The following is a 15,002-nucleotide window of genomic DNA, read 5'->3' as shown; positions in this document are numbered from 1 at the left end:
TTTCAACCTCTGTAGGGGAAGACACCCACCTTGTGATGATACCAGCTGTTACACCTCCTAGCCCTAATGGGCTTTAACAAGAAACGTCTTCAGACCTTCTAACTGATTACACTTCACAGTAATAAACTGGGCCTTGGTTGGGATGCCACTGATATAAATGCCTCGGTAGACATTTATATCAGTGCTTTTAACTCAGCTTTTGCCTTCACTGCAGGCCTCCTCCGGACATCTTGACTGTCCTACATCGTTGTCCTCTGAACTAGCTAACAGAGTTCGCAGAAGCACCCCACGCTTAGTTCTAAATTTAAATAAGCTTGTGATTGTAAATGTCTCATATCGTATGAGTCTATTTGGTAAATATAATGCATACCACCAGCAATGTTCGCAACAACAGAATTTATTCCTATTTCCCTTAATGTTCTCATCGCTTTCTGATCTAAGCTTCAATCTGATTACAACTACAGACTCTGGTGTGGTCTACCAGGGAGAGGTGGACAGACCGCCAACTCCCACTCAGCTCCATTGCAGAGTCCCACGTGACATTTACTTCAACACCTAAAACAACCATCGTCGAGATGGTGCTACACCCCACAGCTGCACGGATACCCATGCCCTCGGCAGTGCAGTCACCATCTTGCCAGCAGCTTATTCTTTATATAATTCCCAATATATTTCTAACTTACCGAGGCGCAATGCCAATGCGCCTATCTCTGGCTAATCTAACTGTCCAGGCAGTACCCTAGCCACCCGGGGTAGTACTCTACTCATACCCACTCACCTGATCTGCTCAGTGCGAGATATTTCAGGAAACCAGCCATTATTATCCATTCTCTACGGGTCTTCCAACTGACCCGCAGATCCAAAAGGGAATATACTCTCTTGAGCTCCCTAGCGACTCTGGTATGTTCAGCCTCATATCGGGGACAAACATAAAAGAAACGGTTCGCAGTGTCATCAACTCCACAATCCGGGCAAAGATCCAAATTGACCACAACAAACCTAAGCAAATTGTCCCAAAATGCACCATCTCCTAATAGAAATTGTGTTATGTTCCAATTCGGGAAACCCCTTAACCACTCTCAATTCTCTAACATCTGCAAATATACCATGCATATTTCGACCAGTAGAAGATTCGTTCCACCTAACTTGCCAAGAGTCAAAACCTTGGTCTTCAATTTCTTGCATACGCCCTGGGAGTAAAAGTCCTTCCTTCTTTGAAACATACCTCTTGCTACATTCCACAGCCAGAATATCTATGGGTTTATTGCCAGCGATTACAGCCCCCGACAACAGCTAGCAATAGAAGACGCTGGGCTCGCAATACAATATCCCTATAACACTGAAATTACATATGATGAGCCCGTATGGGCACAGTGTACAACAATATGGGCTCACAGACACCTTTATAAAGAATCCACATAGTACGGAAATTCAACCCCCAATCAGGGTGGACTATCCTACAAACACCAAAAAAAGCATCAATTGCCTTTCTTGCGATATGCTGTAAGTGCTCCTTGAATTGAAGTTTTTCATCAAGGATTACACCCAAATATTTCTGAATGGAGAAATACCTTATGGAAAGGCCGCCCATTATGACTCATGGATGATAAGTCGCAGCTAAGCGACCTTTCAGAATCTTCATAGTGGTCTTCTCTGGGCTAAAAAGCATCTTATGTTGAACCAGCAGCAACCCATCATCCCTTCTACCCTTCAACCAGCAGCAACCCATCATCGGCATAAGCGATAATGCAGTAGCCACTGGGGAATCTCTACCGCATCAGAGAGTCAAATCCGACAATCCAGATGAGGGGACCAAAAACACTGCCCTGTGGACATCCTTTTGACAGGGTCTTTCCTATTTACAAACCACCAATATGAAGAACGACGGTTCAGTTGCTGAAGTAGCTCGAATTCGATCACCATCCTACTATGGAGCCCTTGGACATTTTCCTTCTTTGGTGTAAAACTTTGTGACTGATTGATGCTCCAATTTCTGCAAATCCATTGCCATAGCCGGGTTACTAACTCTGGAGGACTACTGCATCAACACTTGTAAAAGAAATCCAATCACAATCAGGTCACAGCATACACATATTATAAACTACATACAGGTACCAAACACATCTCAATACATAACTTGTAACACCTCTAGGTAGATAACCTTTTGAGTGCTCCTCGTAATTTCACCCAAAACTGCATAATCTACAGATCATAGCATTTAAATTTTTGTCCTCTAATTGTTTTTATAGGGTCAAATTTTTGTTTTGAAATTCTTTTATTTCTAACTCCAAGTACAAACTGAACAGCAATGATAATAGATTATTACTACCTGGTCCTCTTAATACTGCTCTTTATACTGTAACTTGTCCTTTCCTCATTTCTAATCTTTGTACAGCTATACAGCTACTTCAATCTTGTGGAAATAGTAAATTAAGACTTCTTTACATTACAACTCTATTTTTCTTTAAATTTAACATTCTTTCTCATCTGCCTTTTCAAATATGTAAATGCAAATTGATAAGGCACGCATTAATAATTTTACGAATTAATTTCAGCTTTTCAAAACTGATCTGCAGATTAACTGACTTTTTCTAAAAAAACTGCAACGAATGTTCTCTAAATGTCTTTTCTAATATGCTTTGTTAGGGGTACCTAGTCAAAAAACCACTTTTCATTCTAACCTTCAGTTTTTTTCTAACCTTCAGTTAGTAACCTAACTTCTAACCTTCTGTTGGCAAGTTAGTAATTTAAATCCATGAGATGTCAAACTTTTAATCCTGCAGATTCTTACATTAATGGTTCTCAACTTGATAGCACTACAAGTGAAACATCTTAAGACAGTAGTATTCTGAAAACTGAAGATTAAGATGCAAGGTAAATTCTAACATAAACTATATTCAATAAACCAATTTCCCTATCAATAAAATAACCACATTGAGTGTAGTTTCAACGTTTCCTGTTGTTAGCATTTATCAGATGTTAAATAAGCAGAAACATTGTTTCCAATTAAATAATGGAGTATTGTGATAAATCAAGATATTCAAGAATATTACTAATATAACTACTATGTGGAATTTGGTACTATATTGCAAAATATGTAATGTATAAAAACCAAATATATAATGTACAGGTATATAATGTAAATATATATTATAATAAGGTATATAATTATATATATAAAATGTGCAGGTTTTAAGTATCAAAATTTAAGGTTTTAAGTGTTGAATATAAGTGCCATAATCTCAATGGTCGTGGGAAAACAAATTTGTATTATAAGTCATTACCAATTACAGAAAAAGACATTTTTAAGAATAACAAACATTACATGCCAGGCTTACTACAGAAAGTTAAGCATTTCCTGTTCCCTTATTCAAAGAGCCAAATATAAAATTGCATATTACCACCCGAGCCTACAGAAATGCAAGTCAATCAGTCCTACAAATACTTTCTCCATACAAACTGTTTGTACAGCAAACATCATTATTTTCAAAGAAAGCTTCCTTGACTGGTGCCTCTTCTACCTCATGTGCTTTACACCCACCATGTCCATAAACACCAAAGTAGACAGTGTAAAGCAATAAATAGGTTCCTTTCTGCTAAAATCAATGTAAAATATATTTTGCATCTATTAAGCAGGATAAACATTATTACTACTATTACATTATTACTTACACTTATAAAAATAAATTAGTAAAAAAAAGCATTTGTTGCAGTTTTTTTTTATGCATAATTCTTATGCGTTTACCTCCCAATCAAAGGTTTTTGAATTTGTTTTGATTAAATATAAACTGAAATATTTTTCTATGTTTATTATACAAGATTTTTAAAAATCTTGTATATATATTATCTATAAATTTGAGTGAAACAATTTTTGCAGAACAGAGCTTATTTAACACATCTACTACACCTTTACTATTAGCTGTATAATTAGAATTTTCCGAAGTTTCAGAAAAATTTAAGTAAATAGATTTTGCAAGGACAATTATTTTATGCACATAATAACAGTTTTTAATTATTTTTTTGAAGAAAATAAAAGCTATGATACATAATTTAAAAAGACAGAATTTTTTATTGATGACAGCAGCAGAACATATCATAATAAAATAATTTCTATTTCATGAGCCACAAAGAATATTACACATCGTAGATTTTTAAAATTTACACAAAATATGCAACGATACATAAAACACAGTACCTAAAACATAAAAAATTTTGGCTATACTATTCAATACTAATTTGTTACTAATCTTGGTAGAAATACCTGAGCACACAAAATATCTTCCCACTGTCCCTGCAAAGCTGGAGAATCCATATCAGAAGATAAATCTGCAGTTAACTGAAGTCCAGCTGTAACATCTGATAACAAGGTAGCACGGTCAACATCAGATGGTATCAGAGAAAGAAACTGAGGGCTAAGAACAGCTTTAGCCCACTGAAACACCTGAAATGCAAATTGTAAAACCGCATTAGGTTGATATTATTAGGTCAATGGTTACTAAACATTTCAATTGTATTTCATTTTTGTATTTTACTATATCTATGGATCCAAAATGTTTTAAAATATTAATTTATTAATATTTATGTTATTAAATATAATAACAAAAAGCATCGTCAAGGAAAACACGTGCAAGAATAGTTATTTAAAATTTTGGATAATATAACAAGGCAAACCTAAGCATAGTTGCGCATTTTTTGATTTTAACCGACGTACAATTAAATTTCATAAAACTCTTTAAGTCAATAGGCAATACCCAATGGAACGTCACAATAAACAATATATGATAATATGTTATTTCAGTCAACATCAAACTCGCTTATTACAATATTACACTATTTTAATCTAGAGATAATGATGATAAAAACTTATGCAATAAAAGAAAAATCTATCGTTTTTAAACATTTGAATAATTATAACCTAATATTCTTTTGTTAATTTTATTTATTGTACAATAAACAACTGAAATATAAACAGACATACCACACACGTTCCCATTTCACAAATATATAATTTAATTAATTACTTCCAATTTAAAAAATGTATTAAATAAAGTAAGCAAAACAAAACAAAAATTACACAGTACGACAAAGTCAAACTTTATAACGTGACATAAACCTCAGTGACTCCATCAATTGAATGAACTATAACGGGAAAACCGTGAACGAGTCATTCCATTGACACGATTATTTATACTGAACGAAAGAATCGGTTTGCGGGAGAAACCGATTCTGTTTGCGATTCTCAACAATGATTTGGGTAGGATATAGGAAACCAAATCTTTCTCAGTTACGATTTGATTAGATTCATCTATCTCAAGAAGTCGAATAAGAGTTGAAAAGAGAAGAATCGAAGACATTTAGTAAGTATGCTCATGCATCAGTTGAGTCAAACAGGAGTATGAAGAGAGATGAACCGCAAAACATGGGTGAAGAAGAGAAAGAGAGCACGCGCATTAGAGTTTACAACTCTGGTAGTGTGAATAAGGAAAATCGAATCCTTTCTGAGAATCAAATCAAAAGAATCGATTCCTAAAAAATAATCGTATATCATACCACAAATGAACACATTTCCATTTAGATTTCAGGATGCCAGTCATAGATGTAAATCAATGAGATTTAAATACGAAATATGACCGTTTAAAACGGGGGATTAATGTAAGTGTCAGTAGTTCATAAAAAAATCTACCATATTTTTAAATTTAAGTTATCTTTGCTAGTGATATTAATGGATTTTATTCAGTAAGTAGATTCAAAAGACCAGGCTTTTCAAAATGCTCATTTCACTTTGTAACAATATGTCACTCAAAAGCATCCATAATTTTATGTGTAGGATTGAAATTTTTTATTTGACCCCCAATCCCAGCTGATTAGAAGAGTTCGTGCTATATTTTTCACCACAAACCGTTTTATTTTATTTACAGCTGTGTTTTCAGTTCTTGTTTCGGACTATTAGTTTAGTTTAATTGTTGTCATTTACAACAATTACATTTCAGCTTGTCATTTACAAGCCAAAATAATTTCGGTTTGTTCTATTATTATTATTTATGCAAGTTTAAAGTTCTTTAATTTGTCATCTAACTAGCAAATTAGATGCAAGGTAAAGAATTTAAAACTGAAAATTATTTACGAGTACTCAGTTTTACTGAGCAAAACTACGAAAATTAAAATAAATGATAAACCTGAGTATCATAATTCGCAGAGCACTTCGATAAAATCAGATTTATTATTTTATTACATGGTTCTGAACAGATTACCTAAATCTTTTTTAGTATTTAGACACTTAAGTCTAATAAAATTTATATTTTATGACGATCATCACAGTTAACTTTTAAGTTGTTGATTTGATTCAAAAACTTACATACATGTAATTACAAACTGTTTTTAGTTATTTAGTTTATTACTCATTAGTATGAGAATAAGATACAATATTTGATGTAGGCTGTAGCAATATGTTTGTTGTAATAAGCAATTCTAAGTTGTTACATAATTGTTCTTACATAGGACACAGTATAGAAATCCTGTCGCTCACTTTCTTCATAACTTTGTAAAGAATATTTTTGTTTGTCTTTATTTTTACAGACTGCCTTTATTTTACAATAACATTTTTTCAACCACCTTTTTTGGACAAGAATGAATCTTGATTGCACTTGTAGTAAAAAAATGAGTTTCTCAAAACCGTTTGCTGAATGTACAAACTTTATACAGTAGTGGTTTCTAACAAAATTTTCAATAACATGAAGGTATAAAAAGCTATGATGGCAGTTCAAGAAGTGAGGTGAATTTGTGATGTTAAGTGTGATTATCGACTTCCGTGACGCAAGTGATGGCTCAGTCTTAACAGAAGTCCTGAGTTCAAATCCCTGTTAGGCATGGCATTTTTACATGCCACTAAATTTCCATTTCATCTCATCCTATAAAGCAACACCTAACACTGGTCTCAGAGGCTTAAAAAAATAATAAGTGAGATTGCCATGTTTATTAAATGTTAACTAAACTTATATCACTTTGGTTTATATCAATCTATAATATAAAATACTGATAACGGGCCAGCGTTGATAGGAAGCATAGAGTAGAAACGGCATCAAAGAGAGAGGGAGAGAGAGAATACATGCTGTATATGAGAGTTCTTATTTGATAAGAACTTTTATTAAATTGTATTTAAAGGAAACTGCTGATCATTAATTATGTATTTATTTAAAGCACTCTATAGCAGGTTATGGGCCCAGGCATATAACTGCAAATGGAGGTCATGAAAATTTTTAGATTGTTATCAGATTTGTAACCATGTGGATTACATCAATATGTAATCACAGTGTTTGAGATAAACAAAAATAACTGGAACATCTGGAAATTCCAGGTGAGAGTAGTACTGATAGCTAAAGATCTCTTCAACATTACCAATAGAAATATACAGAAGCCAGATGCTTCAAAAGCTGCGGAATTGAAAAAGTATGATATTATGATGCATGTGCACAGGAAGTGTTAGTAGCATGCATGGAATCCAAGCCTTTATCACGTATATTAATGTGCAAAACTGCGAATGAAATATGGATTAAACTGAAAACAATATATGAGCATCAATCAAGTGTAAGTATCCATCTATTACAGAAGCAATTTTTTATTTTGAAATTTTAAAACTGTGTTATGGACTTTCTATCAAAAATTAAAATTTAAGGCAGCAGACCAATTTGTGTGCAAGTATTAGTATTTGAAGCAGATACCAAAGTTGTGCTAGTAATGATTTATTAATGTCTAACAGTAGTGTAACATTATATTAAAGCAGTGATTCTCAATCTTTTTAGCTCCACAGCCCTCAAAAAGAAAAAAATATATATAATGAATAATTACAATCCCACAACCCCAACCCAATGAAACCCAGTTAAAGCTATTTAGCAGCTTTGGTAGCTAAGGGTATGATTTTTTTTGGGGGGGGGGCGAAAAACACCTGAAGGGTATGATATGATAGGATATGAGCATGCATGTATGAAGTGTTCAAACATGAGCAATTTAAAGGTTCCAACTCTATGTGTACGTGCTCCTTGTGATTTGGTTTGCTTTCATAATATTTGTCTTGAGAGTATCATGTTCGAACATGTGTATGATACATTTGAAAACATTGTGCTCTCAGCAGTATAAAAGAGGTGTAAGGGATTGCAGAACATAGTTTAGTTTTGAATGCAAAACATGCATCTGGTGACTTTATTTAAGTTTTTAAAAGTGTAGTTACATTGAAAATAATAATAATTGAAGTTTCGGTTTTTAGGTGTGCGGTCAAAAAGTATAACTGTTTTTTTTTCAATTAAATTTTATGCAAAATGAATAAATTTGTGAAAAAACAAAGTGATCCATCTACATCCATAAATTGATTGGTAAAAAGCCAAGATTGTACAATGACAGATATTTAAATTATGGTTTTACCTAATTGGATGGAAAGCCACAGTGAATTCTTTGCTTTCAAGTCCTCTCTGATGAAATCATGAAACCATCAAAATTAATTCAACACTTGAAAACTAAACATCTGGATCATAAAAGCAAACCCTTGGAATTTTTCAAAAGAAAATTACATACTTTGAGAATCAACAACAAGCTTCTATTTGTAAATCAAGCCATACTGATAAAAGTACACTTGAAGCATCTTACCTCGTAGCATTAAGAGTAGCTAAGATGTCCAAACCCCCATACAATAACAGAAAACCAAACATTGCCTGCTACAACTGATATGATCAATGTATTAGCAGGCCTGGAAGTAGCAAAAAATCCTGCTTTCTAACAACAGAGTATCAAGCAAATCGATGACGTGGTTGCCGATGTTCGTGATCAATAATTCAGTAATTGAGTTCGAGTGAATTTTTTAGTATTCCATTTGATGAATCAACAGATTTGACAAACATTTCTCAGTTCTTATGTTTTATGAGGTATGAATGCAATAAGGTCAGATCAATCAAATTAAGTATGTTTTTTCATGGCTTACCTCTGTGAAAAGGGTTTATCGTCTTCAGTTGCACAAAAAATTAAACATAGGAATCATCATTTATCACTTGAAAACAATTTGCTTTTGAGTGTGTTTCTAATGTAGATCTACAAACGGAGAAATGTTTAAATGAAATAAGAAACGCAACCATCTCATTAATTTATTTTCTTCACATGTGTAATTAAAAATGAAAGTAAAACATTTATAATGATTTTTTTCTCATAAAATGATTTCATTAGTGTTTGCATCTAAAGTTGTAGGCTAATTTGGTTGAGAAATGCTGCATTAAAGGAACTGAAATTAGTTTCTAGTAAAAAATTCTACTACTGATATTATCAAAGGTTTTGTAGATGTTGACTGGGGTGGTGGCACGACTGACAGAAAGTCCACCAGTGGATATTGTTTTACAATTTTTAATTGTACGTGTCTTTGTGTTCAAAGAAACAGTCTTGTGTTGCTCTGTCTTCCACTGAAGCAGAATATGTAGTTCTCAGTCAATGTCAGTGAAGCTTGCTGGTTTCAAAATATTTTAATTAAATTAGATGTGATGGAAAATTTAAGTGATTGAGATGTACTTTTATTTGAAGACAATCTGTCTACTATAGAAATTAGTAAATCATTCAAACAGCTTAAACACATTGACATCAAGTATCATTTTATTCAAAAGAAAATTAAGCTAGATATAAGAAAGTATATTGGATCTTTTCCATTAAGTGGCACCATTTTCATTTTCTTGGAAATAGTGAAAATGCACCTCTGTATGAAATAAATTATTTTTTTTGTCTTCAGTCATTTGACTGGTTTGATGCAGCTCTCCAAGATTCCCTATCTAGTGCTAGTCGTTTCATTTCAGTATACCCTCTACATCCTACATCCCTAACAATTTGTTTTACATATTCCAAATGTTGCCTGTGTGCACAATTTTTTTCCTTCTACCTGTCCTTCCAATATTAAAGCGACTATTCCAGTATGCCTTAGTATGTGGCCTATAAGTCTGTCTCTTCTTTTAACTACATTTTTCCGAATGCTTCTTTCTTCATCTATTTGCCGCAATACCTCTTCATTTGTCACTTTATCCACCCATCTGATTTTTAACATTCTCCTATAGCACCACATTTCAAAAGCTTCAAATCTTTTCTTCTCAGATACTCCGATCGTCCAAGTTTCACTTCCATATAAAGCGACACTCCAAACATATACTTTCAAAAATCTTTTCCTGATGTTTAAATTAATTTTTTATGTAAACAAATTATATTTCTGGCTGAAGGCTTGTTTCGCCTGTGTTATTCAGCATTTTATACCACTCCTGCTTTGTCCATCTTTAGTAATGCTACTTCCCAAATAACAAAATTCTTCTACCTCCATAATCTTTTCGCTTCCTATTTTTACATTCAGTGGTTCATCTTTGTTATTTCTACTACATTTCATTACTTTCGTTTTGTTCTTGTTTATCTTCACGCAGTAGTGAAGGACTTCATCCATGCCGTTCATTGTTCCTTCTAAATCTTTTTTACTCTCAGATAGAATTGCTGTATCAGCAAATCATAGCATCTTTATTAAAAATAAATTATTTTAAACAATATTTAAATCCACCAGTTACAGTTAAAATAAAACGTAAGAACAGCCACCTATCTACAGCACTTTCAAAGATTTACTCCATCATCAGCAGATAAAGTGTATAAATTACACACAATTGTAAATTAAAATATATACTTAAAATTTATAAAAATTAATCATTAGTATATATACAGATGGTATCACAAAGTTCTCCTAGGACTATCGTAACCTATTCCATTTGTGAAAATAATAGAAAAAGTTCATACAAACACGTCATAAAATACTTTGTTTGCAAGTTACAGCCAATGAAAGATTTCGCTCTGATTTCAGTTATCCCATCAAACCAAACTGTTTTTAGGTTGTTAATTAAGGAGCAGAATTAGTGATTTCTTATGGTTTTCAACCTGAAAAATCTATTAAAATATGTCCCAGAACCGTATCTATAGTAATTTTCTAGAAATCTGAGGTGAAAACCAATTAATTGGGAAAAAACCCTGTTTTTTTATGTTTGACATAGAATAAATGGGATTAAACACATAAAACATTTAAACTAAATTTGTAGAGAATTTAATTTTGAACAAAATTCTGTAAGATAAGTTGAATAAAATAAAAAAAATGTTAGAAAACTTTGTATCTTATTTAAAAACATTCCACTAGACCAAAGAGCATTATGCGTACCAGTTTATAATAAATGTTTAAAAATGAGTCCACCATTTTCAGTACATTTCTTGGCACGCTTCTGTACTACTTTCGTTTCTCTTTTCAGTTCTTCAGGGCTGTCCTTATGTTGCTCAGCTGCATCCATAATGTGAACAATTAATTCCTCACATATACAGTATTTTTCAACCATCACCAGACAATAATCTAAAAGTGTTAGATCAGGCGATCTTGGTGGTCAAGAATATGGACCTCCATGACCAACCCATTTCTCAGCGAAATGATGATTTAAGTGAATGGAAACGACATGAGAAAAGTTGGTGGGGGGAGGTGCACCATAGTGATGGAGTACACTTTGCGTCTGAGTGCTAGAAGAACATCTCTTCAAGTAGCTGTGGCAATTCTTCTTGAAGAAAGTATAAATAGATCTCATCATCTAAGCAGCCAGGTAATATGAACGGTCCAAACAGCTGGTCATGAAGAAACCCGCATTATACATTAATGATGCTAAATTGATATTGATAATTGCTATCCACTGTTTACAGTTTTATTTGGATTTACTTTTTCTGTATGCTCATTGCGTAAGTAGCCACGATGAGGCAAATCTCAAAGAACTCTTTGAGATTCTTTAGATCTTGTAGATCTACACCAATAGGGTATTGCATATTATTAATCAGTTGTTGTTTTATTACTAACTTTGAAATACAGTTGAGTCTCACAGTAATCCGCCACTAATAATGTCATGACGCATGTACGTTATTTGAAAAATTTCTGCATTTTGATAAAATTGTTGTGACAAGTTTATAAATATGTACTGTAATTCACTTAGGGAAAAATATGAACAGTAAGTATTGTATAGATAGACTTATATGCATGCCTGTTTAAATATAACTCTTGTAACAACGGAAATTATGTTCTGTTAAACAATTACAACTTAGGCTATGATCAGTTCCGTCAATCACAGACGTAAATAGGCGGGGCTTGGATTAGATAGCCGGGCATAAACAAGTACCATTATTTATCTATGGTACTTTAACGTGACAGCGTTGTGTCTCCTATACACAACTGCAGCTAATATAAGAAAGCCGGATTTTAGTCGCATTTAATTCGTTTTATATTTCTAACATTTGATTTTTTTTACGTCACTCGTACGGCGTATGTGTGCTAAGGTGTGTCACAGTATGTTAGTGTACCAGTGTGTTTTTAAACAGCTTATTACAGTACGTATAAAATGTCACAACCAGTTAAACGTAAGCTCAAAACTCTAAATTTAAAACAGAAATTTGAAATTTTGGAAACACTGGATAAATGTCTGTTAAACAAACAGATTTGGCCAACAAGTACCAACTTGGTCGTACTACGATATACGATGTTCACAAAAAACGAAAATCTCATAAAAACTACGACATCTGGCTCTGGAAAAAGACAGACTTAGGACTGGCGATTTTCCTCAAGTGAAGAAAACTGTGTATGCTTGGTTCCTACAAGAACGAAGTAGACAAAATCCAATAAACGGTTACATTCTTTATGAAAAATCAAAATTCTTTTATTGAAAAATTATCAACAAGGATGATTTCCATGCAAGTATTGGGTGGCTTGACAAATTTAAAAAACGGTTCGTTTTTTGTGTGTGACTGTAAAAATTAGCGAGTGATTCTTCAACTGTAACTCCTTTCATGGAGGAGTAAAAAGATAAAATAAAATCAATGAACCTTGTCTTCGAACAAATTTACAATAGTGATGAATGTGGGCGTAATTGCAGATTGTTACCGAATAAAGCTTTTGTTCATAAAGGAGAAAAGTGTACTCCTGGTCGTAAAATAGCAAAAGAACATATAATATTCATGCCATGCTCAAATTTATAATGTACACGCAAGTTTGATTTATTAGTCATCGGTAAATAAAAAAAACCTCGACCGTTTAAGAACGTAACAATGAATAAACTTCCAGTTAAATACATAAACCAAACCCGAGCGTCAGTGACATCAGAAATGTTTGAAGATTGGTACCAAGATTATTTCATTAATTCTGTAAAACAGTATGTAAGGGAACACAGTCATTCTCAGAAAGGTCTCTTGCTTATGGATAATGCTCCTGCCCATTCCAGAGAAGTCGACGACTTGAAAGTTAAAATCAAGGACGGGATGATTGAGGTTATGTACCGCCAACTAATACGATGGCACCTATTCTGTTAATCGACCAGAATGTGATAAAAAAGAGTTACTGATGGATATAGTAAGTCATGAGTCTGATATTTCTGCTAGCTTGTCAAACTACAATATGAAAGATGCCGTTTATAACTAGACATATGCTTGAAGTACCCGCGAATATTATAAGTCATGGAGGTCATTGTGGCCATCACATCGACTTTTAATTGAAGATGAAAATGAGAATCTTAATTAGTTATGGAAATTTTATCAACAATTCCGTCGGATACAAACACGAATAAGCCTATGGAAAATACAGTTTAGAGGAAGTACGGTATTGGTTTGAAGAAGATCCGAACTCTCTGACGATGATATAATCGCCGAAATTTTACAAAATGATAAATATGAAGAAGAAACAACTGTGGATCAAACTTTGCCGAAAATTATTGTACGATGCGAAGAAGCTTTATCAGCGTTCAGCAATCTGCATTAAATGGGCTGAAGAAAGAAACATTGACGCAGACGAATAACTTTTATTAAAAAAATTACGGGAAAAGGTTTTCCAAGAATCATTCATGACAAAAACCATATATTTTTTCAAGCTCGTGTAACCGAAAATTACTCATGTTTTGTCGCACAAGTTTTATTCAGTATGTTAAATTAATTAATTACTGTAAGATTGTACTATAAAATATTTTATTGTAACATTGTAGGTTATTAATGTTATTGTTTTGTTCGCGCCGTAAGTGTTGTTTTCATCGACCAAATATCGCGCAATAATAGTTGCAATACCGCACAAATATTGTATTTTTTTAATTTGTAGAAAGGTTATTATTCTTCATAAAGTTTTTTTTAATACAAACAAATACGATTTTTTTGTGGTGTAATTATCACAATAATTAGTCAACGTATTATTTTTTAAAGAATCCAGTACGGTAACTTAAAATTCTTGTGTTTTTAAGATTTTTTAGCTAATACTGTTCTGTACTAAATACGAATTTTTTGTTAATATTACGTTAAGATATAGTTATTACAATGATTATTTTAATAAAAAAACAGTAATTTATATAAAATTCAAATGTCGTTTCATTATTTTCTATAAATTGTACTGAACTATACAGTAGTAGTATAAGTATTTGTAAAAAATCATTAATCCGGCATTTTAGGTTATTCGGCACCCTCTCATTCACGGCCACCACCGGATTTCTGAGATCACTTTAACAAATTTTTCAAATAATTGTATTTCTGTCATTAATAAAAAAAATATTATCTAAGTAATCTTTATTTAATTTAGTTCTGTAATTTCCAGTTTTTTTTTATTACATCAGTTTTAAACAATAAAATTTGTTTTTACAAATTTTTCATATCACCAAAAAAAGAATTTAGTTTTTGTATACTTTGAATAAGTACTTTTCTGTCAAATGTAGTAATGTGTTGATTGTAAATAAAATTCACACCTTTCTTTGTTTTACTTAAAATATCTTAGAAGTTTGTTTAAAAGTTTTACTTGTTTACTACCCATTTAAAAAAGTTATTGTATGTCAAACACAAAAAAACAATTTATTGGTTTTCACACCAGATTTCTCAAAACTTACTGCAGATATGGTTCTGGGACTTATTTCATTCGATTTTGAAAGTTAAAAACCATAAGAGTCCATTAATTAATTCCATCC

At 32.6% G+C, this 15,002-nt stretch overlaps 1 protein-coding gene across 2 annotated transcripts in view; it reads right to left on the bottom strand.

Moving 5' to 3' along the window:
- The window catches only part of LOC142322138 (uncharacterized), a 34,104-nt gene extending 28,990 nt beyond the window's left edge, over positions 1-5,114 (bottom strand). For both annotated transcript variants that reach the window (XM_075360869.1, XM_075360868.1), the window contains exons 1-2: positions 4,979-5,114; positions 4,262-4,441 (exon numbers count right to left, since the gene is read on the bottom strand). In XM_075360869.1, coding sequence (XP_075216984.1) covers positions 4,262-4,441; positions 4,979-4,993 — 195 coding nt within the window. In that variant the 5' untranslated portion in view covers positions 4,994-5,114. The remainder of the gene's footprint in view (positions 1-4,261; positions 4,442-4,978) is intronic.
- Positions 5,115-15,002: the final 9,888 nt, after the last annotated feature.

Source organism: Lycorma delicatula, chromosome 3 (assembly GCF_047948215.1).
Source record: "Lycorma delicatula isolate Av1 chromosome 3, ASM4794821v1, whole genome shotgun sequence".
In the NCBI taxonomy this organism is placed as follows: domain Eukaryota; kingdom Metazoa; phylum Arthropoda; class Insecta; order Hemiptera; family Fulgoridae; genus Lycorma; species Lycorma delicatula.
Note: the sequence above shows the minus strand (reverse complement) of the source record. Positions and strands in the feature narration are given on the sequence as shown.